Source organism: Cyanistes caeruleus, chromosome 2 (genome assembly GCF_971803275.1).
Source record: "Cyanistes caeruleus chromosome 2, bCyaCae1.hap1.1, whole genome shotgun sequence".
Taxonomy (NCBI): Eukaryota; Metazoa; Chordata; class Aves; order Passeriformes; family Paridae; genus Cyanistes; species Cyanistes caeruleus.
In genome coordinates, this window is record NC_141702.1 from 111341251 (window position 1) to 111365458 (window position 24208).

Below are 24208 nucleotides of genomic sequence, written 5' to 3' on the forward strand. Positions count from 1 at the left end.
GTGCCAGACCTTCTCCTCTGGATGCCAGGCATTCCTTCCTCCACAAGAGAGACATGGACCAGAATAAATCCTGTACATTGACCCAGGGGAACTGAAAGGAATCTCTGACTCCTGCCTTGCAATGGCACACCCTCTCCAAGAAAACAATGGATTGAAAACAAAATTGGTTGTTAACTCTGTGACTTTGTCTGTGCCTTAAAAAGCATCAACACGAGAAATTTGACAGATTATTTCAGAATATTTCTGCTCAATGGCCTACTTGGGAATGAAATTACTTTCCATCTTATTCAGAATAATCTCTCTACCTGTAAGTGGACTTAATTTAGAAAAGCAAAGTGGCTTTTATTTTGGAATAAGCGCATCCACAGGCAGAGTTCTTTCCAAATAGTTAATCTGGTCATTGCCACATGTAAACAATTTATGTAAACATAAATTGATGAGGATGGTAAAGAACTCATGAAGGTATGGTCTAGGACTCCTTACCCAATTTGCAAGCAGACCTATCTTCCTCAGGGCTATTATGGTGATCAACAGACCTTACAGAGAGCTAGGTTCAATTTAAACATAGTCATATGTTTGAAAAAGAAATGAGCTTTTGAAAACTGCTGTCCCCCAAGTTCTCAGTCTATTTTACTTTGGTTGATCCTCACTTTTAAATATCTGTCAAGTGGTAATCTAGGATTTAGTAGGTCTCAGAATTGCTGATTGCCCATGGGGTTGGATCTAAGGCGGATAGGGGGTGGAGGTGAAGTGTGTGCAGCCTCTCTTGGAGCAGGCGAGTGGCTGCTAAAGGGTGACTTTACATTGCCTGCAGCTGCTTTCTTGGCTTTGGCTAAAGCAGGCAAGTCTTGCTGTGTGCAGACTGCAGAGAGGCTTAAATGCTAAGGTAGAAAATTGTGGAAAGAACAGATCTTTTCAAGGTGGGTTTTCATTTGTGCATCGTGTTGGGTGCTTATCTCTTTTTCTTTCCAAGACTTTTCTGCTGCTCAAGTGCTCCTGCGAGGGAAAGGACCACCTCAGATGGGAAATCTGGGCTAAGACTGCCCTGACTGTGTTTGCCATGGCTTACATGTTTGTCCACACGGTGTGGCAGCAGCAAGAGCTATGTGGGAGATGCAAAGTGACCCAGATCAGCATTCCTAATTCCTGCAGCCATGCTACCTGTCCTGTGCAAGTGATGTGAACCAAATACCAGTCACGTTAGAGACTGACCTTGTTTTCTTGGAGAAACCCGTGTAAAAATGGATATAACAACACTCTTGACACTTACCTCACAGGATGTTGTGAAGCTTAATTAAATGTGTGCAAAAGCATTTCGAGATCCTTAGATGAAAGAAGTTTTTATAAATGCAAATTATAATAATTACGGCTAGTAACCACCATCAACTACTGAAACAATTAATTCAGGTTGCCACAGGCCATCGCAACAACGTGTGCAAAGAGGAATCAGCCATTTAATGACATATATGTTGCGTGAGAACTCAAAGCCTTAAAAATACTGTAAAGAGGAAAAAACTAAACACTCAGGGCTTGCCTCTGAGGGTGCCATTGGTGGAAGTTTCCTTGACTGTTTCCATCACCTCCGTTTGCATTGTGATTTGTTCCCAAAAAGAGCCCACCTCAAAGATTTCATTGCTGGGATTATTTTATGTCCCTTTGATTTTTACATTTAACATTGCAAGAAAATTGAAAATTACTGTAAATTCCTTGGCTCACAAAAATTTGGAAATACATGAATAAAATTCTGGTTTTGGTTAATTCTCCCTTCACCTAGTCCCTCCCTCCCCACAAACACACTCTCCCCACCCTGCATCCCCAGCCCACTTGGAGCTTCACAGAATAGACTTTGGCTACAGGGCATTATCCAGCTGACTTTCCAAGGGTGAAAACAAAAGCCAAGCAATCAAGATGTGTCTGGCCAAATACTTAAAGGCCCAGTGCACACATTTAGTTGACAGCTGACTGAAATCTGAACCATTTTGTTCAGCCTTTCTTGTTGCTTCGAAACTGATTTGGGCTTAAATAGCTAAAACCTACAGGTGTTTAAATGCCCTCCCTTGTCAGCAGAACAGCCTCATCAGATATGGTGTGAGGATGCAGTCAGACTGGAAGAGATCTCCAAAGACCCCACAGGTGAATCCCAAAGAGCAGTCTAGCCCACCTGTGGCCCTCAGGCTTATTTTGCTCGCCTTTAAAGACGAAAATTCAGAGAAGTAGGAGTTACTAAGCACCCAACTTACCAAAGCAATTAGGCTAAATGCACTGCAGCTAGAAATTTAAGCAATGCACTGAATTTAATTTGAGAATTCATGGATGTACAACTGAAACCTTTAACATTTAACCTAGCAGCAAATTAAATCAGCTTTTTGACCAAATGAAAAATTCTATGCTATTGAAGTTTGAAAAGTGTGAAGCACACACCTATTAAAAGGAGGGTTTTTTTCTTTTTCTTGTAATGAAGAAAAACTTGGGACCAGTTAGTTGCCTAATCCAAATAATGAAAAAATGGGAATACTACCTGTAAATAGAGCCCAATTTATAAAACATCATTGCTTTCTAACCTCTGCCAGACTGATGTATTTGTAGTCAGTGGGTTTCACAGAAAAAAAAAAAAAAAAAAAAAAAAGTAACTCATGCTGGAAGGTTGTGTGGACTAAACTTACTCTGATATCAACAAGCTTAATGTGTACCAAAACTGAAAATTCTTACATGTTTTTTTTCAGTTGCTTTAAAAGTCCTGACTTTAGGATACTAAACTGGTAATGTCTCAGGTAAGATTTCATAAAATGAGGGCCAAGTTTTTATGGGGTCTGTGTGTGTCTCTGCACAGAAAATTAGCAACACTGATGCAATGCATAGAAACATGCTACACAGCTGGTACCAACATGTTGTTTTAAACCTGCAAACCCTCAAACTTTATTGTGATGTGTACATATGGAAACTCTGTGCTTGACACATACACATATTTATATACCCACACAGGATATGCATAAGGGCATCCTGGAATCTGGAATCATAGAATATCCTGTTGCTAAGCTCTCTTAATGACACTTCTACACTGCTCTGATCAATGTCTCTTAGCTAAATCCTATAATATAAGACAAAATTTGGATGCATTTTCTAAATGTACCTCAAGGCACTAGGACATAAAAGGAGTTGAGGTATGAGCATGCCTTGTTTTACCCATCTCCAGAGTGCCTTGACCAACATTTTACAGTTTACCAGAAAGGTGTGGCTGAAAAGGCACTGAAGCAGATACAGGGGCAGGCCTCCCTGATATTTGCATCCTGTCACTCACCTGCTGCAGTGCTTTGCTGCACAGACTTGCTGATAACCACCAGCACATTCTGTGGTTTGTGTGCCCAAAGGCTTCAGAAGCTGATGTGACCCTACTGGCATGGAAAACCCCAGCTGATGGGTTGATACTTTCCTTCCCACCCTTCCCACTAGAAGAGACTGTTTTGAGGAAAACAGCTTTGGAAAGGGGACATGCTACACTTCATGTGCCCTGTTGTAGGGAAAATGCAACTTTGCAGGAACAGTGGGGTTTTCATTACCAGGCTGCTCCTTCCACTCTCTGGGAAGATCTTCACCTGGCTGATATCCTTCAGTTACAAGAGTGGCAAGAATACCAGAGTGCTTTTACCTTTTCAAAACCTCAAAGAGGTAGTTTACACTGTACACTACCTCCTGCAAACACCAGTACTTTCTTCCTGCTTATATAAAACCGTGTCAGCAGGAGCAGCGGCTGTGGACACCGCTTGGGAAGCTCAAAGCCCTGGAGGGAGCTGTGGGCAGTTCCTGGCATTGCTTGTGCGTCTGAAGGTAACAAAAAATGAAAGTCCATGGGAAGCAAAGCAAAAAACCTGATGCCTTGATGCCAGGTGAAAAAAGTCCCCATGGCTCCTGCTGGTGTCTCCTCACCACCTCATTTCATTCCCTTTCTCACTCCTCTTTTCACTGAAGTAGACAACAGGAGTTTGGAGATTAGTTTCTGTCTAAAAAAGATGCTCACCTCTTTGGGAAAAAAAAATTGTAAGGGAAGGTAATTAACCTACATTGCATTCTCTGATATCTGTTAAATACAGCATTGCTTGTCAGCCACTCCTTTCATCACTTAAAAAGCATTTTGTATCCATGGGAAGCAATTAATGTTCCATGGGACAAAAATGCCCTTAAAAAGGCATATTTCCACTTCCCTGCATTGCAGCACTGATCTTTTTCCTTCCTTACATGCCACCACCAATCCTTCTCACAGAGGTGTGCATCATCCAGAGATGTTAACTTGTACCTGGCTTTTCCTGTGCCCTTATAGTCCTTCCTTACAGCCTGACTCTGCTCCCTCTGCCTCTTCTCTGACTTCAGGTAGAAACCCTTCCCTATGTTTTCTGGCACATTTTTGGACTGGTTTAGGCTGCAGTTGGGAACTCAGCCCATTGCAGGGAGGATCCTGGCACCAGGATACTTTCTGATCTGTAAAGAGTTGCTTGAAGCAACGTTCACTCTGTAAGAACAGTGCTCACTGTAAAGCAGGCTTGCAGCCCTCTGCTGCTTTCAGGTCTATTTGACTAATGTTATTGCTTCAAAACCAGCAAAATTACCTTTGGGCTCACCTAAACCAGCTGAGGCAGTGCCATGTAAGCAGCTTGTGCCTGGCCCTTGAGGCTCTTCTTATGCCTCTCCTGGGACCCCAATGCAGCAGGGTTACAAGCAGCCACAGTGGCCAGTGCTGGGGTTTTAAAAACTGCTTGCTTAGCTGGCTTTTCATCTGTCCCCTTTGTACCACAAACAAGAAGAAGAAGAACCTGATCTGAAACCACATGTGAAAATAAGGATCTCTTCCATTTATATTTCTGGAGTCAAAATAGATGTGTTATACAGCAGGGCCTTTCGAGCCCCACAACAGCACCGATATAAAGGTTTAATCACTGCTATTTAAAATAATACAAAGCAAAGGTGATCTAGGATGCCAGTAAACTAGAGCAGAGGAGAGAGCTTTCTAGGCAAGCTGAGTGGCATAAGCAGTGGGAGAACATCATCGTGGCAACTCTTAATATGAAAATGGTCAAGGATTACTTCACGGTCTTGCAATAGCAGATGGTTGGAGCCATTTAATCAGGCATCTTTTCTGTTCCTAAAGCCTATAATTATCTGGTATAAGGACAACATCAAACTGGCACACGAGTTTTTCATTTCCCATCCCCAAATTGAAGCGGGGCATGGCTACCAAATTTTGGAAAGCTTTGCTCTCATGAAGAGACCTGCAACTGCCCAACTTGGGGAATTATAGCAGAGGTGGTACCTGAGTATTCTTGTCCTGGCTAGGATTACCCTGGGCTGTGCAGTGAATGCTCAGAACTAACCCCTCCTGTGCCATGGAGTTACTAGAAATCTGGAAGGAGGTAAAAGAAAGGCCAGCTTGCTCAGATGCTTACCACAGAAGCATGGTGCTACTTGAGATTTAACCTATGAGAATAAAGAAAAATAACACCAAATTTAAGCCATGTTCAGAACCTGTTCCCTTTCAAAACAGAAAAGGTGAAGGCAAAGCTGAATCCCAATGATCTTCTGGCACATCAGATTTTCTGATCCTGGTGAAGGCCAAGCTGTTTAACCATTATGTTGACCTGATCAAAATCTGATTAAAGGTGAAAACATTTGCATTTCCAAACATAAGGCAAAAAAAAGAGGTTAGCCAATGAATACTCAATGTATTCTGAATGCTGCTACTGGAGAATATTTTATAAATTAATTTTCTTCTAAAAATACTTCCCCCCACCCCCAAACCCTGATTTATATTTTAAAACTTTTAAAACTCCCAAACAACCAAAAACTGTTTGCTACATTTTGGGAAGTGTCTGAAGCTTTGTTTAAAAAGAATTTCATCTTCTTGGTATACATAATGTATTTTACTATTTCTTCATCATGCATACTGCTGATACACCAAAAAATGGCACTATTCCTGAAAAAAAAAATTTCCTTAAAAGTTTTTTATTCTTCTCTTTGGAATGAGTTGACTTCAAGTTGAAATTTCTAATACAGTATTTTAAACAACTTGTGAAGAATTTGTCTATAAGCACCAATATTGTCAGGCTTCAACTCACACAAGTAATTTAACATTTGCACTGGGCAAAGCAGTTTACCTCCTGCTGACTGCAAATTACTGATAATATTGACTGTTTCTTTTGCCCCAAAATAGGGTGAGATCAGTGTGTGCAGAACCTCTTCTTCTGGTTTTGTAAATATTAGTCTTCTTTGACAACTGCAGCACCAGGAACCTGAGACATGCTGAATAAAATGCAGACAGACTTATCTGTTAGTAAATAATTTCAATTAGGAGATGGAAAAACACCGGAAATAAAATGTTTATTGCTTTCTCCGGCCTTTCCTTCCCCTCAGTTTCACACTGTATTTTCCCTGAGTGGACAATGAGAAGTTTAGGATGGGGGTGGTATCCCTACACACCCCAGCCTAGCCTTTGTGTACCATGGTTGTTGTCACACTGACACCTAATGGCAAACACGAACGAGAGGATTACAGCTGATTTCCCACGGGTGTGCTTTCACCCTCTGTGGCAAAAATTACAGAAAACAAGCCAGCTTAGGAAATGGACTTCACCTGGCTGTGTGCTCAGCCGGAGGGAGGTGACAGCAAGGGGACCTGGCATGGGATGGGGCTGAAAGGATGGGCAGCCTGTCACAGAGAGGTCACACAGTCTCCAAAGGAAAGCAAAACCATCCGAGGCTGAAATGAGGAGGCCAGAGTCATCCAGCGGGTTGGTGATGGTTGTAAAGGTCTAATTACATCCAGTTCTTTAACTGCTGTCTTGCTTCTAATCCCAACAAGTGGGCAGCAAAACTCTCAAACACACACAGGAATAGGTTGGGGCAGTACAGTTGATAATAATATATGAAAATAAGGCACTGACTAAAGCCTGTGCTTCCTTCATGACTGCTTGAGGAAACCAGGAATTTTTTGGGAATGTTTGACTCTTAAAATTCTGTTTATTACAGTGATCAGTGTAGTGTCAACTCTTCCCTTACAAATCTGAGGCAATGGCAGCACAGTGAACAGGGTGATCTGGGCTCACATGGCAGCAGAGGGTGCCCATACAGGCTCCAAATTTGCCTTCATGAACTAAACATTTTGCCTTTTGGTGGCTAAAAGCAAGGGCCTAAGGTAAGCAGGCTGTAGCACTTTTCTTTGGCCACAGTGCATCCTATGCAGTAAAATAAGTAATTAACTGTAGCCATCATCTTGCATCTGGTTGATAAGAGTTTGTGTTATTTAAGCAGAGGTGTGGTGAAATTTCCCAGTGAACTTCAGACATGGTTTAGGACTAGGTTCCAAATCCTTCAGTCAGAGGGTAAGCTCATGTAAGGCTCCTGATGGCTCACCACCCCCTACCAAATAATGTAAAAAACACATCCTGGGATTATTCTACAAAGTGTCTGGGAAGGCCCCAGAATCTCCTCTTCATCTGGTGCACTTTATGTGTTTTTGGAGGTCTCCAGGCGGGATTTTAGCAACAAGAACATTAGCAAGAGCAAGGACTAAATTCAGCAGAGGTAAATGAGTAACCATAGAAAGACCTAGCAGGAGTTTCATTAAGTAAAAAAATGATCTAGTTGTTGGGAAACAATGTTGTTGTTGGGAAACAATGTTTAATTTTTGAAAAAACGTAGAAAAGCCATGCTTAGGTTTTTAACACAAAACTACAGGAAAGAATACTGACTTCCATGTTCCTTTAAAATTTTTTAAACTATCAGTTAAGTGGTTAATCCATGGAATCCAATTTCTGCCCTACCCTAACTTTTTACTGATGTTGTGGTGTCCCTGGGCTGGGAGGGCAGGAGGCAGAAATCAAGCAGCTGTTGCAGTTTTGATTATGATGAAGATGAAAAGGTGGGACACTGGCAGTGTGACTGCAGTAAGTGACTAATTAAAGTGAACACCATACATGCTTGTAAGCTATCATTAATTATATCTTTCCATCGTATTAAAATATTTTGCCATTTCATAATATCAACATTGCAGAGATAACCAACTGCCTCACAATCTGTTTTTAAGACTGAATTTATAGTTTGAAATCTAGTACAGATTCAGGACATTTGGTGTCTTGAATGCTGTGAAAAATATTATTGAATGGCAGGTATTATTCATGCATGAGTTGGGGACTTGCAGAAGTTTCATGGCACTGAGATTTAAAGTAAAAAGAAGTGTCAGTGCAGACTAACTGTCAGGAAGGATATTTAGGGAAAAATACTTCAAATAGTTGAAATTAAATACAGAGGGTATGTTGAGGAAAGAAAAAAGTCATCAGTTTTGGATGTACTTACTGCCTTGTGCTAGGCACTGCAGACCACTTTTTTACCAATGGCTTTTCTTAAACAGCTTCCTTCGTTTCATCTTCTGGCCAAGGTTGACACTTTAGAAAGTGTATGACTGAGAAGAGCAGTGGATGCAAAGCTCACCCTTGGGCCCCATTGAGCTCTTCACTATGGATTTCACCAGCTGTGTCCTGATTAGAATGTCCCAGTCCTGAGACGGGTTTTTAAGAGGGAACTTGGTTTTGTTAGGCTGGAAGCACTCAACAAGAACCAACATCAGGTTGTCAAACACCCTAACACCTGTGGTGGGAATTTTTCAGGGGTGAACTCTTCAAGCAGTCTCTTGTGTAGGAGTCTTTGGAGGAAAACAGCCCCAACCTCTGCTTTTGCCGTTGGCAATTTCACAGTATTCCCACATAAGGACCTGTGGTGTGCCTGGGGAGCGCAGTGAAAGAGGAGAAAATAAACAAATTGTCCTTCAGCGTTCTTGTTTGTTTGTTTGATCTAACACCACATGTGCGAAGGTTCTCATATTTACAAGAGTCACTCCTTCTGAGCACAGGGATCTTCAGCTTTCCCCTGATGTTGTTGACTGTGCTCTGCCTGATCACTACTTCTAAAACTCACCTGCACAGGGAACACTTGGAGATCATTCTTTGGTAGGTCATTCTAAAAAGCCTTAACGCTGAGAGACAACAACCCACCACTAAATTGCCACCTCACATCAGCCCACCATCGCACCTCTTTTCCCATCCCTCTGCTGTCATGCAACTGATGTGATGAATTACAGCCTGTCACATCACGTTACATTACGCAGAGCAAACAGGACAAAACACATACCAACTGCCATGCAAATATGTGTTTGCCAACGCTTTTCAGCACGCAGAAATGCAACCGGCGAGTTCCCCGTCGGAAAGCGAGAGGCTGAGGGACGGCTCCAGGGTGTGTGAGACAAACATGCCCCTGACACACCGTGAGCACACAGATCCACAGCTCCCAGCCAGCTGCAGCAGTTATGAAAGCATCTCCTCCCTGTGATTACTTTTTTTGTGCTTTCAGACAAAAAAAAGAAAAGAAAATAGAAAAAAAAAAAAGGCAGCTGCGGCTTCTTGTGATGTCATGAGGCAAAATACAAATACGTAATAATTCCTCTGGCTTATGTTCAGATTTGGAGCTATTTTCGTGACTGGCCAGATTTTGGCTGTGTATGTGTAAATATAACACCCACTTATGTACACACACACACGTGCATGCTATGAGATGTGTGAATATATACTACATATATATTATGTGGCTTTTGACTGCAGTCTTTTAGACCACATGTGGGCCTTTTGAAGCTAATGGGAGATTTACCAGGGGCTTTTTCACAGAGCTGTAGGCAAGAGTGGAATCCAGAACACATGAATATTATACTATTATGATACAGTATAAATAATCTAGTTTGACCTACAGTGAATTAGAGGCTATTAAATTTCATCCAGAAAAACATGTGTTTGACTAATGCATAAATTGTATTTGGCTAAGACCTATTTCCCAGAAAGGTATTCATTCAGTCTTCATGCAGACACTTTCCATGCATCAATTTCTTTGATAGTTTGTTTCAACAGTTATTTTAACTATGTGTGCCTTCTATTTAAATTTACTACAGTCTATGCACTGAAGTCAGTGATGAGAAGCCAAATTCCTACTTAAATTCCTAGCTACAATGTCAACAGTTTGAGTACTGACTTGCTTCTCTTCACTTCAATGCCATGCCATGGGCATCCCTCCGAGATCCTTTAGCCTGAACTATTCTTTATCATGTTACATCCTCCCCCAAGGTGTAGCTCTGTGAATTCCTTTCACTTTTAAAACTTCCTTCTTGATCTGTTGCCACCGAAAATATGTTATTTACTTGGTAATTAGTGTCATCTATTCACTGTGGTCTGTGTGCATTAACTTGGCTAGGGGTTATAGGGATAAGACGGAATTATACTGAGGAGATGTGAGTGACCTCACATGCCTTGCAATATCCTAATTGTTAGTACAATGAAACCATATCAGATACAGACAACTCCTTTCAATTTTCAGAATTTGGAAATAATGTAATTTCTTTTATATTTTTGGTTTTTTATAAACTAGTCATAGTATGTGGCTTTAGGTACAAAAATTGGAAGCCCCTAAAACTGGCAAAAAAAATAGTTAACCTATGATTTGTGGTAAGACTTTTTCATAATCAATAGGGCATAATTTTACTGCTGGCAGACATTACAAAATATGAGGATCATTAAAATATGAAGGAGAAAGTGTCTTCATTTTGGGCATATAGTTGTGCTTTTTAAATCAGTTCTGCAGTGGGCAAGAATATGTCACTATAAAGAAGGAAAAAAAAAAATGGAAGGCCACGACAATTCTAAAACTTGACACAAAACTATAAACCTCTTTCAAGTGAAGATACGCAGATCTTTGTGGAGACCTCTGCAGCTAAGCAAACCAACTAGCCTTTGATGTACTTATAATTATGAGGGGCTGAGGATTATGTCTTTAGGCAAAGCTGTCTAGCAGTGGGAAGGTATAGATCAAAACTGACATCATGACACAAGCAAGAAGAGAGGTGAGGTGAGGTGGAGCCAAAAATAGCTTGGCATTACTGTAGACTTCAAGTAAAACAAACCACTCCACTTCTTGAAAAGAACACAAGGAGGGGAGCAGTAAGTGCCTGTAACCCTCAAGAGAGTAAAATCCTCAGTACCAGCTGGAAATTTAAATATAGGATGCAATGCCATGAGGGCTGGCTGCTGCCTCCTCCTCTTGAAGGCACTCTACACCAAGTAGAGTGTCCTTCCAAACCAGGTCTTTGCAGATGGCAGCAGTCCTGGTCACACCAGACCTACCCATGAGATTGTTGCTTGCTACAGTCCCCATCCAAAGCCCCCTGAAGATGGCAGAAATCCTTTCACTGTGTTTAGTGGGCTCTGTGTCAAATGCTGTGTGTGGCTTGATATGTTCAAGAGAACAGTTAAATAATTTCAAATTACTATGGATCTTCAAAGACACTCATCTTGGGTGGCTCAAAATTAAAAAGGTGCTTGTGGAAACTAATTTCTTGCCATAGGTGAACTGCCAATCATACTTAGAAAGCATTTTTCATTAAAAATGTTTTTCTGGCTCTCTGGGGATAAAGTCACATTATTAGAAAAATAAAAGCAAAGGGTTTAATTCCTGAGGTTTTGATTGACTTAAACTGAAAACAGAAATAAATAAATAGGAGATCTAACACTTACACTGAAGGGGGCAGACTCTAAAAAACTGGAGCATGAATAGGTGTCCCCTGAGTCTTCCCAGATCACAGTTCATCGGTGTCTGGGACAATACCTTTGAAGCTTGCCGTAAATATGTTACACAGTGAAATAAAAGTCATTAAATAAAGACCAAGATTCTCTTGAAACTTGATAGATGACAAGAGAAAGCTGCACGTGCCAAGGAAGAGCAGGAAATGAAGAAGGCTTTGCCATCAGTGTCAGAGAGGGTACATGAGGGTGAGGAAGAATATCACTTGAGAGATGAAAGGAGTCATTATGGATCAGAGGAGAAGGAAATGTTACTAACTAGGCTAATGCAAGGCCAGAGAAGGTTAAAAAAACAGGGGGACAATTCTAAACATGGTCTTGAAATGCAAGCAGGCTCCCCAGGACTGTCAGGAAGAGGGGAAGATCTGAGTAAATGATAAGTGATTTGGAGGTAGCAGACTGTAATGCAAGATCAGACTGGTATCTCAGACAAAACACCATAGGATGTGTCATTATTAATTATCACAAAGAACATGTAAGCTGTTCAATATAAAACACTACCACAGAACTAAGATAAAATTAATTAATTCTCCACTTAGGGTTCAAAACTGGTGGTGTTCCTTGCTGGTAAGGTGAAAAATTTAGGGTCTCTACATTTTAAATGTCATTTTACAAACACTGTGGGAAATAAGACTTCAGTCTCTGTGAGAACTGATAAGATTCCCTATCTCGCAAACTGTATGGAATACTTCCAGAAATATTTTAAAATTCTATTTTAAATGGAAAAACCTCAAGCGCTTTCATGAGACATTAGTGAACCACCAAAATGTTAGTCAGTCCCATCTAGCATTTCAGAACAATGCAATTATCTGAACATCAGTGTTTTTGTTAAGATACCTCTGTTAGAAATGTTGCCTAAACATTAGTTACTAATATTCTGAAATTCTAAGTAGAAATACAAGGTTTCCCAATTTGCCTTTCAACTATGCAGCAGTTATCTGTCTTGTCACAACATGAATCCCTTTTGGGTGAAAGCTGTTGATTTGAAGGTTAAAATCACCTTGCTAGGCCCTAATGTAATTTGTTGGAAGTTGGCCTTGGGAAACTTTCTGACACTGCCTACATATGCTTCTTGTTGGATATTCATTGAGCAATGATGTCTGAAGGGCTGAGTTCTTCACTTCCATGATCATTATTAGCTATGGCATTTCTTAACAGGCTCTGCCATGTCAGTTCTTTGCAGCTCAGGTTTTACATTAGCAACCCACACTTTACAGCACCAAGCAGACTCACTCTCCCACCACAGACAATACTCTTCCAGAATAGCATATGCCAGGTTATGCTCATAAACAAAATTTATTAGTAACCTACATATATGCCAATATTGAATAAATTATTTATTCTCTCTTTTAATCAAGTGAAATGAGGTGCACAGCATACATTTTAGGCAAGGCTAAATGAGAACTCCCTGACCTCATTAAGGAACTTGTGGATCTACTACAGAAATTATTCAACAGAAAATCTTTGGAAGAAGAAACCACAGGATCCATAGCCAGTGGTCTGTTGATCAAATAAGAGTGGGGAAAGAGGAGATGGCTAATGCCATTTCTGAGATGTACAGTACCATTACTTCAATCTTCTCATCCCTAAAGATGCATTTTCACAGGCTGTCAAACATAAAATCTTATCAGAATACTTATCCTCAGAAGATTTTAATCAGATGAACAAAATATATGATTCTCCCAAAACCATATTCACCTGACACTTCATCTTGCTCAGCAATATTCTCACCAAACTACTGTGCTCTGGAGGTCTATCTGTTTTCACCAGATGCCCACAGACATCCTTAGCTTTGAAGGTGCCTTCTTCAAAACAGTGTCCAGCAAACTGCAATCACATGATAATGAACTAAGAAGAGCCAAAATTCAGGAAATCTTAAAAAAATCAACCTATTTTTAGTTTTCTCTTGACACAAATACTGACATAATATATGTGAGGAATCTACCCCTACAGGACTTTGGATGATGTCTATAAATTTTAGATGAAATTATATTGTCATCCTACATTATTTGAAGGAGCTTGAAACTTTTCCTGAAAGTCAGAGTTTGAAATATATTATGCTTGAAGCGCACCCTGTACACAGAAATATCTTGACAAATTATATCTGGGGCAAGATGGAGCCTCTCAAAGGCTTGGGAATCAGCCAGAAGCACTGACTCATCTTATTTGCAAGCAGTGCTGATCTGAGGTTTGGGGATGGGCTAGCTCAGGAAATTTCATCAGATGTTGACATATGAAAATGGTTCACTTTATATATATATATATATATATATATTTAAGAAATAAGCTATAGAGGTGTCTAGTATAAGCTCAGTAGCACTGGTTGCACCTTGCTGCCTCTCTTGGCTTAGGTTACTGTCTTCCTGTAAAAGCCTGAAGTGGGTATTCAAGAAGTTTGGGGAGAAGTGTGACCATTGGTGAACTGAATGGATGCAAGCTCCAGAGCGCAGGGACCAGCTGAAGAGGACTTGGTTTGGGAAGAGGTCAAGGGACACAGACTTGTTTGAAACCGCATTTTAAAAAAATTCTGGCTCAGGCACGATTTTTTCTCCCCCTGTCAAAGTATTAGAAAAATACAGCAATTAACATATGAAGCACTTATCATTTGTTTTTGTTGGGTCCACAAAGTTCATACCTCATGTCAACATTTTTGCTGATGACAGTTTATGAAAGAAAAGCATCATTAGAAGGGACGTTGGAATAAAGTATAACAAAACAAAACCTGTGGCTGAGATTTCACATGTTTAAGGTGAGATTGAATCTGCAGCAAAACAAACTCATGGGAGATTCCTGTTTATTTTCATACAAAATGAATTGGATGCAAATTCATTACTGTTTAGAGAATGAATCTCAGTGACAGTTTGTCCCTGAGGGCATTGAAAAGTATTTAAAATCATCCTGATAGTTAATTATTCAGCATAAGTCTTTATCATATAAAATGACTTTAATAATTTATGCTAATGGGGCATTGTAGACGTAACTGTAGGACTGGTCTGGAGGAGGGGAAGACTGTGTCTGCACATTTATAGCTGAATTGTAGTTACACATGTGTGGCATTTGATATGCAAGGAAGGCATCTGTGATCACCTCAGTTCTTTTCCCTACCCCTCTCCCTGCGTGTTCAGCTACAATGCTACAAAAGGCTCTCACTAAATTTACAAATAGCCCAACTTCAGAAATCTAGTAATCATGGTAGTTTGCAAGGAATTAAATGAAGATACAAATTAGAGTTTGAATTTTCTGGATAAAGTGTCAGGGAACAGACAATGATCAGATGCAAGTCCTGGGTATCTCAGTTATATATGGTGCAGCACATAAATACCTAGGAAGTAAGAGAGGAGAAGGCAAGGGAGATGTAACTGCACACTTTGAAGTGCCAGTAAGGGATGACCTAAACAGGTGTCCTTTTTTTTGAACTCTAGTGGTGAAAGGGCTTGCCCAAAAGCCCAGTTATGGTGGAAAAATAGCTTTAAGTGACTTGAGCATGAAAATCAAAGACCCTGAAGAAAAGAGTCCAGGAGAGGCTCTGCTTGATTCCTACTCTGGTGAGTAGATTCCCTCTGGAGAGGGAGGGAGGTGCTCCTGTATCGCAGTAGCCTTGAAAGTCATGGATTTATACAATCTATAGAAATAACCACATAAATGCATATATGGCCTCTCTGCATTTCTAGGTACTGGAGTGGCATTCCCTTGTATGATCTGGGTAAACAGGGAGATTTATAGATGTACTGTCCTAAAAGAATCCCAAGTTACCCAAAATCTCACAAGTTTTGTGACTCTGACTCATAAAAAAACCTTTTGAGTTTTAATCCTATTCTACTTCTTGACATGGAATAAGGACAAAAGCTCAGTGCTTTCCTCTAATATTCAATGATGCAGTAGAATAAACAAAAGAGAACTGTGTAAGTTTTATGCAAACATTTTTAGGCTTTGTGGGTTTTCTTGCCTTTGTCTCTAATGGAGGTCAGCTCCCTAGACATAGACACCTTCTGCTTGGCTCATGCTATAAGAAAAATGAATGAAATCAGAATGGTCTCGTGTGCTTGCATGCTTTATGTCAATTCAGAAGAAACACAAGGAAAAGTGAATGAGTTGTGAGTTCCCCTGCATGAAAAGTCATCTGTGTTTTAGCTATTAGTCTCACACTTAGCAACTTTAGCATCGACATTCCTTATGGAATGGTAAGAATCCCACTGCATGCAAAGCTGCTGCTGTAAAGCCAGGATGTGAAGCTGTATTCACATCAGTGAATGTTCCATCTGAGTGCTGCCAAAGTATGCCAAAGTTGGATGTGGCTCCAGTGTGCACCAGCAAGTATTTAGAGGTGAGTGAAATTGCCTTCAATGTTGATATGAGCAATGATTTTCAGATTCAGCCCCTTACCTCTCGCACTCAGTTCAGTTTGTACAGCCTGAACTTTTCTATATAGCCACAGCATAAATCTTTTTGCTTCATAGATATCCTCACACAGGTACTGAAAGGCAAAGCTATGTGATTTTTATCCTTCCTTAGTTACAAATAAAAATACTGTTTCTTAGTCACAAATAAAAATCCGGTCTCACTTTCAAAGAAAATAATGCAATCAAAACAATAACCCCTCTACAAATATAACAACATGTTCTACAGGATAAGTATTGATTAAAACAAAAGGGCTTTTTAAACACCATTAATTCTTACCAATTCCAGTAGTTATTGATTCTGCATCAATGTCATTAGCCTTTCTCTTTGCCACTTCAGCTAGTGCCAATTCACCCTTATCTAGAGCAAGGTAATGGATGTCCTTTGGAAATAAAGAAGAAAAAAGATTAATCTAAAATGAATCTCAAAGGAGCAACAAAAGGGATTTTGAAAGAAAGAGGTTCTTTTATTATTTAGATCACAAACACAGATGGAACTGATGAACCTACCATTATGTTTTAATTCCCTCCAACGCAAATATATTTCCTTACTTGTGCTGTTGAATACAGCAATGAATAAAACACTGACCAATCATGCACTGATAAAGGCAAAGCTATTGACCAGTGTATGAAAGAAACCAATCTGTCTACTTTTAACATAACTTCTGTTGAATTAAAAGAATGTTGATAGGTGGTGGCTCTGTGTAACCCAGATCTGAAGTACTGGAACTCTCCTGGCTGACAGTCTGTATTGGGAGCATGCTAAATGCAGATGTTGTGCTTAGAGACACGGTCTAGTAGTGGACCTGCTAGTAATGGGTTAACAGTTGGACTCAGTGAACTTAGAGGCCTTTTCCAACCTTAATGATTTTATGATTTGAAGGTTTTCATCTTTAAGGGACTAATTTTTGTTTGAATGTTGTCATGGACTCACTGTTGAAGGTTATTTCCCTCTCTGTTCTGTGGGTAAGGTGATGATGGTTCTCCCTGTGATGATATTGGAGGTAATAAGAGCAACACTGGCTGCTCAATGCTTTTAACATCCACAGGGTTGGCGCGATTCCCGAGTCACTCCTGAACAACAAGGGACTTTCTACAAATGTATTCTAGCATGAATAGTTGCTAATATTCTGGATCTAGTCTTTTATCTTGAGTCAAAAATCAGAGGGCTGCAGCAGGGGTGTATCGTTATATAGAATTATAGAATGGCTTGGGTTGAAAGGGACCTTAGAGATCAATTTGTTCCAACTCCCTGCCCTGGGCAGGGACAACCTGCCCTTCCACTAGGCCAGGTTGCTCCAAGCCCCATTCAATCTGGCCTTAAGCACTTCCAGAAATGGGACAGCCACAGCTTCTCTGCGTGACTTCTGTTCCAGGGCCTCACCACCCTCGCAGGAAATAATTTCTTCCAAATATCCAACTTAAACCTGCTCTCTGCCAGTTTAAAGCCATTCCCCCTTGTCCCATCACTGCATGCCCATGTCAAAAGTGAAGGCTTTTTATTGCAAATTAATATTGGAGGTGAAAACCACATGAACTTCATAGGGAGCTCATTGTGGGAGAATATATTCCTGCAGACAAACTACACTCTCACTGCCCTTGTATTTGGTCCTCAAAAAGTAAAAGCTCATTCTTGACCATTAATCAAGAGACAATTAATCCCCTTCCCAGCAGACACATGCTGCACTCTGCATGAACTGTGACATAGAAAGTGAGGGAACTCCAACAACAGTTGGCAAAGGTTTTTCCCCCACTACTTTGTTGAAGATGCCATTTGACATCCAAAGATTTGAGTCATTCCCTTGTTCTGCAAGCCATCTGCTTGCAGGAATTTAGAGGGAAAAAGAGTGTTTGCTGGAAATATTGACCTCTGCATGCCATAAAAACAACTATATTCGCCCTAATGTGGAAGATTTCAGGTGAAACTGTCCTTCATGAGGTGAGTTTACTGCCACCTGCATCAATATGACAGAAACTCTTACAGAAAAAGTGAGTTTACTCTAGAAAGACACGTTTAGATGAAAAAAGTGATAGTAATAGTATTAGGAGAAAGATGTGCTGCTTTCATTAACCCCTCATTTAACAACAACAACAATTTTAAAACAAAACTGAAAATCTTAGAGATATGGAGATGGTTATGCAGGAAAGCCAGGAACTGACTTGCAGGATCTGCAGAGTATGCAGGAGACAGCAGTGTCTTCTCATCACAAACACAGGTGTGACTTAAAAAATGTGCAAATGTCTTGGAGCAGAGTAAAGGGTTATGAACTTGTGGCGAACTCTGTATTTCCTCTCTTTGTAGGTCTAGCTTGGTTGTCAGGAGAAAAGGGCCTGAGCAGCAAGGTATGATTTCTATGAAGATTAAACAGCAGATACTGTCGCCTTATTTAGATAACAATAGAAAACCCAAGGGCTCTTGGACAAGTCTGAACTCACAGAGATTTGGATGTACAGGCAGACTTATTTAAAATACATTCTGACAATGTTTAATGATTGTCTTTTTGTAGCTAAAACTATGAGAAGCATTGTATAGCCCCATGCATTTTCAAAGAGTAAGCTTGAGGATGGGGTGGAAACAACTACAGAAAATAACCAAGTTTTGTCAATGAAGAACTTGTGCACTCTGTGAATAAAATCATCTGTTATTTCAGGTCTTGGTTTTGCCCATTTTCTGGTTTGAGTAAAAAAATGTAAAGGTGTTACATATCCATCATTATTGAACAGGAGCCTTGTAAGAAATAAAGGTTAGCAGTAGGTTGGTAATTTGCTTTCTTTGTTCCTCAAGTTACTGGTCATGAAGAATAAAAAAAGTAGCCTTTGACTCATCTCTAAGCCAGCTTAAGAAAGAAAAGTTTACAGATATGAAATCTCCTAATTAGACCATTTCAGACCAAATTTAGGTGTTTCTCATTCAAACAAACCAGCAAAAGTGGATTTTTCTAAGAATTTATAAATCTCTGAGTAGAATTAAACTAGAAAACTAAAAAACAGAAAGAAGATGCACCAGATTACAGGGTGCTTTAAAGAATGACACAAAAAAAAAGAATTAAATTATCTGAATATTCATGACAGATTTTTTTTCACACAATTACCTAAGAATTTATAAGTCCAAAGGTCACATCTCTCTCAAACACAATGGTGACAATAAAAACAATTTCCAGCTGCTTATCAGAAGCTTGCTGAAAGGGCTCTATTTTATCATTTAACAGTTTGCTTACTTTTTGGACAACTTCCCTTTCCCCGTCACCTTTGTGACTCACAGAGCTGGCTGTTGGTGAGCAGAAGTCATTTGAAACACGATGTGCATTTGTCTATAGGATATTTCTGGGCAACACTCCAACATTTCTTCGAAGCATGCACTTTCCTCATCAGTGTATCACCCAAGATCTGACAGTTTTATTAACGTGTCTTTTCCTTGCATTTTTTGCTACCTTTGGTACATGGGATGGCCTTTTGAATTTTCAGCAGCTGAGAGCTGGAACGCACTATAAAAGCACTTCAAGCTAACAACCTTTCCACTGCTTGATCTTTTCTGTCACAGATTGGATCAGTCACTGTCCAATAAATGGAGCTGTTATTAGTAATATTATGTCCTTTTCAGTTTTATTTTTTTATTGAACTTCGTAGGAGATGATATTAATTGATGGACTTGGATGTGAAGTGACGGTAAAGCTCAGGGAGAGACACAGCGGTGTGTGTGTCTTGCTATGGCATCATCTAGTGATGCTACAGCTATAGTTTTAAGCCTTTTTTTTCCTTCTTTTTCATTTCTTTGAAAGAATTATCCTTTGGGTAACATTCTCTCAAACTTCTTTGCAGTCTCAAAACAAATAATGGAGATGTTGTAGAGCCCTGTTTGGTGAAATTGATGCTCAGGGTAAATTCTCTAAGATACAGACATTTTCTTAGAACTCTCAAGTGGTGGGTACTCAATGTTTGCATCCTCCTCAACTTCTGTTGTATTTATTCCTCTCTATCCTCTCCTTTTTTATTCCTTCTCTGCTCCCCTTTAATAAACAGATTTTTTTCTTTCTCATTTTGCTTATGTCATCAGGTATCTTTATTTAGACTACTCTTTCTTCTTGAAATCCCATTAAATTAGTTGGGAATAAAGTGATGTGACTCCTAGAGCTAGCTGAGGTTTTAAAAATGGATAAAACTGCTTTAAATATATGCAAAATCAAATGGTATATTAGTAATTGCATTTTGCCCTACATAAACAATATATAGGAATCATTCAGTATTAAGCAGAAAAGAGGGATGCACAATCCTTGCTTAGCAGTAGCATTGTCATACTAATGGGACTGTAGGGTTTCAGGGAACAGGTTATCTAATTTTCACACAGTATTAAGCACAATGACGCCAAAATTCCCCAGAAATTACCATGGCACAAATAAATACTCTTAATGACCTATGCATGTTTAAACTTCTTGAGTCCTGTACTTAGTGGACTTGCAGCAGTACCACTGTTAGCTTATTGTAAAGTTTGTTCATTAGTGACTGACTTAGACGATGAATTAGCAAAAGGACATTTCCCCAGAGGAGGCAGAGATGTGTGCTGCTCATAGCATAATTTAGGGGCAACTATGAAGAATTTCAAAGGTAATGCAAGCAGAATGAGGACATTAAAGAACTGGTTTTGATCTCACAATGACATAAGCCAAGAGGAACTCTTCAGAAATACAGATTTATGTTTAAGGGCATTGCTAGGATAGGAAATGAAGAGTAGGTGTTGAGAGAGGAAAGGATGGAGTTAATTGTTTTGTGAACATTGAAACTCCTCTTGAAGAAAGTTGGAGAGACTTTTTGGTGAGAGTAGAACATGTTACCTATCGCTTGTGGAGCCAGGTACTGACAGTCCCTCCCTCTTGCTAGCAGCTGTGCACCCATCTCAACACCCAACACTGGTGTTCCCACCCTGGCACAGAGGTTCTTCCTTAATCCTGCTGTCAGCAGAGGGAAGGAAAGAGAAAAAGATCATGTGGGAAATGCTCTCAGTCATAAGAGAGAGGGCCTTTGATGGCAAATGCTGTGACATTTATTCTGTCAGAATGGCTAAAATTAGGGAGTATTTATTATCTGTACACTTGGAGAGCCCTTGAAAAAAAGCTTTAATCTGCTCCAGACATACTACAGTTTGAATCTTATATGTGGCTGCAGCAGTGCTTAGCATGATTAGGTATAAAATTTGTATTGAAGAGGCTATGTTCAATAAAGAGAGAAAAGGAAAGAGATGATCTAAAAAGACAGAAAATCGAGGGGAGTAAACATAGAACATGTAATGAATTTCCTAAAAGTCTGACATTTCCATCACATTCTTTTGATGCATACTTAGGAAAGTTTATCGCAGTATTCACATCTTTCTAATTAGATGGAACAAGCCAGATGATTAGAGCCGTGAAAAAAACATCAAAAGGTTCACACAACTTTTTATATAATTAGAAGGGAATTTTCATAACCCCTAAAAGCAGGATTTAATTGTGTAATTTAACATACAATTTAAATATCAAGATCAAACTAGCAGGGCAAGTGACTTAATGGGATAAATGATATTAACATCTAGTGTCAAAGCTTAATTTAAACAACAGAATGTCTTCATTATGCAAAAGAGTCAAGCAAACGAATCGTTCAAAGGGCCTTTTTTTCAACAAGCCCTTTCCTATTGTTTCTTTGAAAACAATGAAATCAGCTGTGGAGCAGCAACATGCTGAGAGACTGGGAGAGCACGACTGGCTTTGTCCATCTGACCTCACTGTGACATTGTGGTGCAAGATCTTATAAAACAAGAACCTCCTGCAGTGCTCACACAGAGGACCTTTTAAGAGCTGGTTAATTTTACTTTTGTAGCTAATTAAATGGGAGGGGGCAGAGAGTGCATGAAATGTTAAAACCCTTGTGTTGATGCTGCTGAGCTTTGTTGTTTTAAAAGTACCAGCAGAAGCGTTCATAATTTGTCACTTTTCACAAAACCCCAAGAGACAAACTAAGAGCATTCAGGATCCCCAGGACATGGACAGCTCTTGTGTCCAGGACTCAGCAGTTGAACTTAAAGGAACAGATTAGAAATGTATAAGCTTATTAGAGTGAAAGATGACATTCACCCACATCAGGTCAGATGAAGAAAGGGAAAGTTTAAAACCACAGACAATAATTCCTAGAAAATTAAGAATAGCCTGTAGGCCATGCTGGGGAAAATGTCAGTGACTCTGAAGATACTCAGTTCCTACTGATGAGTTTCATGATGGCAAAGGTAGAACAGCCCTGTCTTCAGTATGTGTCCTGGAAATGTCCTGGAACTGCTTTAATGTGTGCAAAAGCTGACAACTAATATCCTCCAACAGTCTCTGTCTCCATGAACAACTCACCATGAACAGGTCCCGAGCACCGATATCAACAGCAAGCAGAAATGCTTTTTCAAACCTCTGATACCTGAAAGAAAAAGGAAACACATCACTTGCTGAGGTTCATTTAAGAGCTGCATCGTTTTCAAGATTTTTGTTCATGTGTACAAAGTCCTTCAATGCTCACCAAAAGTGATGTCAAAGCTTTATTGGGGAAACTTGATAGGCTCATAGTCAGATTGCAGAACTGTGAGGGAGGACAGTGACTACCCTTAACCTTTGTCATTGTTTAAAATCTTCACCAAGTGGTTCAGTGTTGAGTCCCATCAGATCTGGTTGAATCTGAAGATCCTAACAAATCCATCCTTTACAAAGATAGCAACCACAACATAGATAAACAGTATCCCCAGCAATGCTGGTAGGAACCTCAGAATCCTCTACAGAAAATGCTAATCTCAAATTTCACATTACTTCAAAGGTCCCTGTAGAAGTTTGCACCGAGTTTTGTCCTTGCAGACCCCTCAATACAGCTCTCTGAAGATGCTAAACCAGTTGAGCCATGAACCCTTAGGGACTAAAACAGTGATACTATTTTGTCTCATAACTACCTTAGCCCAGTATTAGCACAGACTCCTGAGAGTTTTCTGAGATCCTACAGTGAAAAAGATTGCATCAATGAAGTAAAATAAGAAGGAAAAGAGCAAAATCACAAGTGAAAATTATCTCTAGGTGTGCTGTAGAAGGCACCACCTTCTGCATCACCCAGAGATGCAGCAGAGCAGGAAGGGGGCAGCATGAATGTGGAATTTCACCTTTAAGGACCATTCCTTTGGCGGGTTGAGGCCATGCCTTGATATCCACAGCTTCTTCCATTTGTGGCAACAGACTGACCCCTTCATCCTACCCAGACACCACACACCATCTCCTGGGAGTTACAGCAAATACCCACACAGGATAGAGGGACTAGGCAAGGGTGTGAATATCCCAATCCCTGGGAATTCCATAGAAGCAGAACACAAGCCATCCATCAGAAGCTTTCTGAGGACACGTGCAACATTGTGCTGGCAAATGCTAATCCCAATGGAAAATTCTGCATTGGGCTAATGTCTCTCTTACACTAGGTGTGGATAACCATTATGTGACACTGTGTTACGAGAAAGTGATTCTATCTGTACACATTTTCCTCTATTGCACATTTTTAACTGTTTAAAATTAGCTAGATTTGGTGATTATTTATAGAAATGCAAATACCCCGATTTTATTTCAGTTGGGCGGTAAAAGATTGATCCCATACAGAACAATTTTGTATTTGTCCCATTACAAAGTGGATATATTTTCCCCCTTTCCACCTGTTAACAATTTCAACAATGGATCAGTTGTGGACACTTGAGGTTTGGAAGGAGATAACTTCTTTGTCCCAGTGGGGAAAAGACACCATTGTGATTTCTCAGGGTTAGAAAGGTGTCGGCTGTGCTTGTCAAATGAATATTGTCAGACAGCATCGCATGGATGCCAGATTTGTACAGCTCTGTACCTTGGTGGTGTCACAGGAAACAGTGGGCAGTGCAGCAGCTCCTCCTCAGGCCGGTGTGAACAAGAGGAAAGATGGGAATCCTCCTTTGCCTGGGTGGGTAAAGTAATCCCATATGATGCACCACACCGGGATTCCTGTTCCCGGCCAAAGCCTCAGCGGTTTCCTGGCTCCCTCCTGTTACAGCCTTATCGCTCCCCTCTCCTCTACCACACACTTGGAATGATTCATCAGATTGCAAGATAGAACCAGAGAGGACTTTTCCTCAAGGAATAACATT

The 24208-nt window shown here is 40.1% G+C and overlaps 1 protein-coding gene across 16 annotated transcripts in view; it reads right to left on the reverse strand.

Annotated features, from left to right (window-relative positions):
* The window catches only part of WDPCP (WD repeat containing planar cell polarity effector), a 147560-nt gene that overhangs the window by 23252 nt on the left and 100100 nt on the right, over positions 1–24208 (reverse strand). For all 16 annotated transcript variants that reach the window (XM_023923241.2, XM_086879147.1, XM_086879156.1 and 13 more), the window contains 2 exons: positions 22422–22485; positions 16337–16439 (listed from right to left, as the gene is read on the reverse strand). In XM_023923241.2, coding sequence (XP_023779009.2) covers positions 16337–16439; positions 22422–22485 — 167 coding nt within the window. The remainder of the gene's footprint in view (positions 1–16336; positions 16440–22421; positions 22486–24208) is intronic.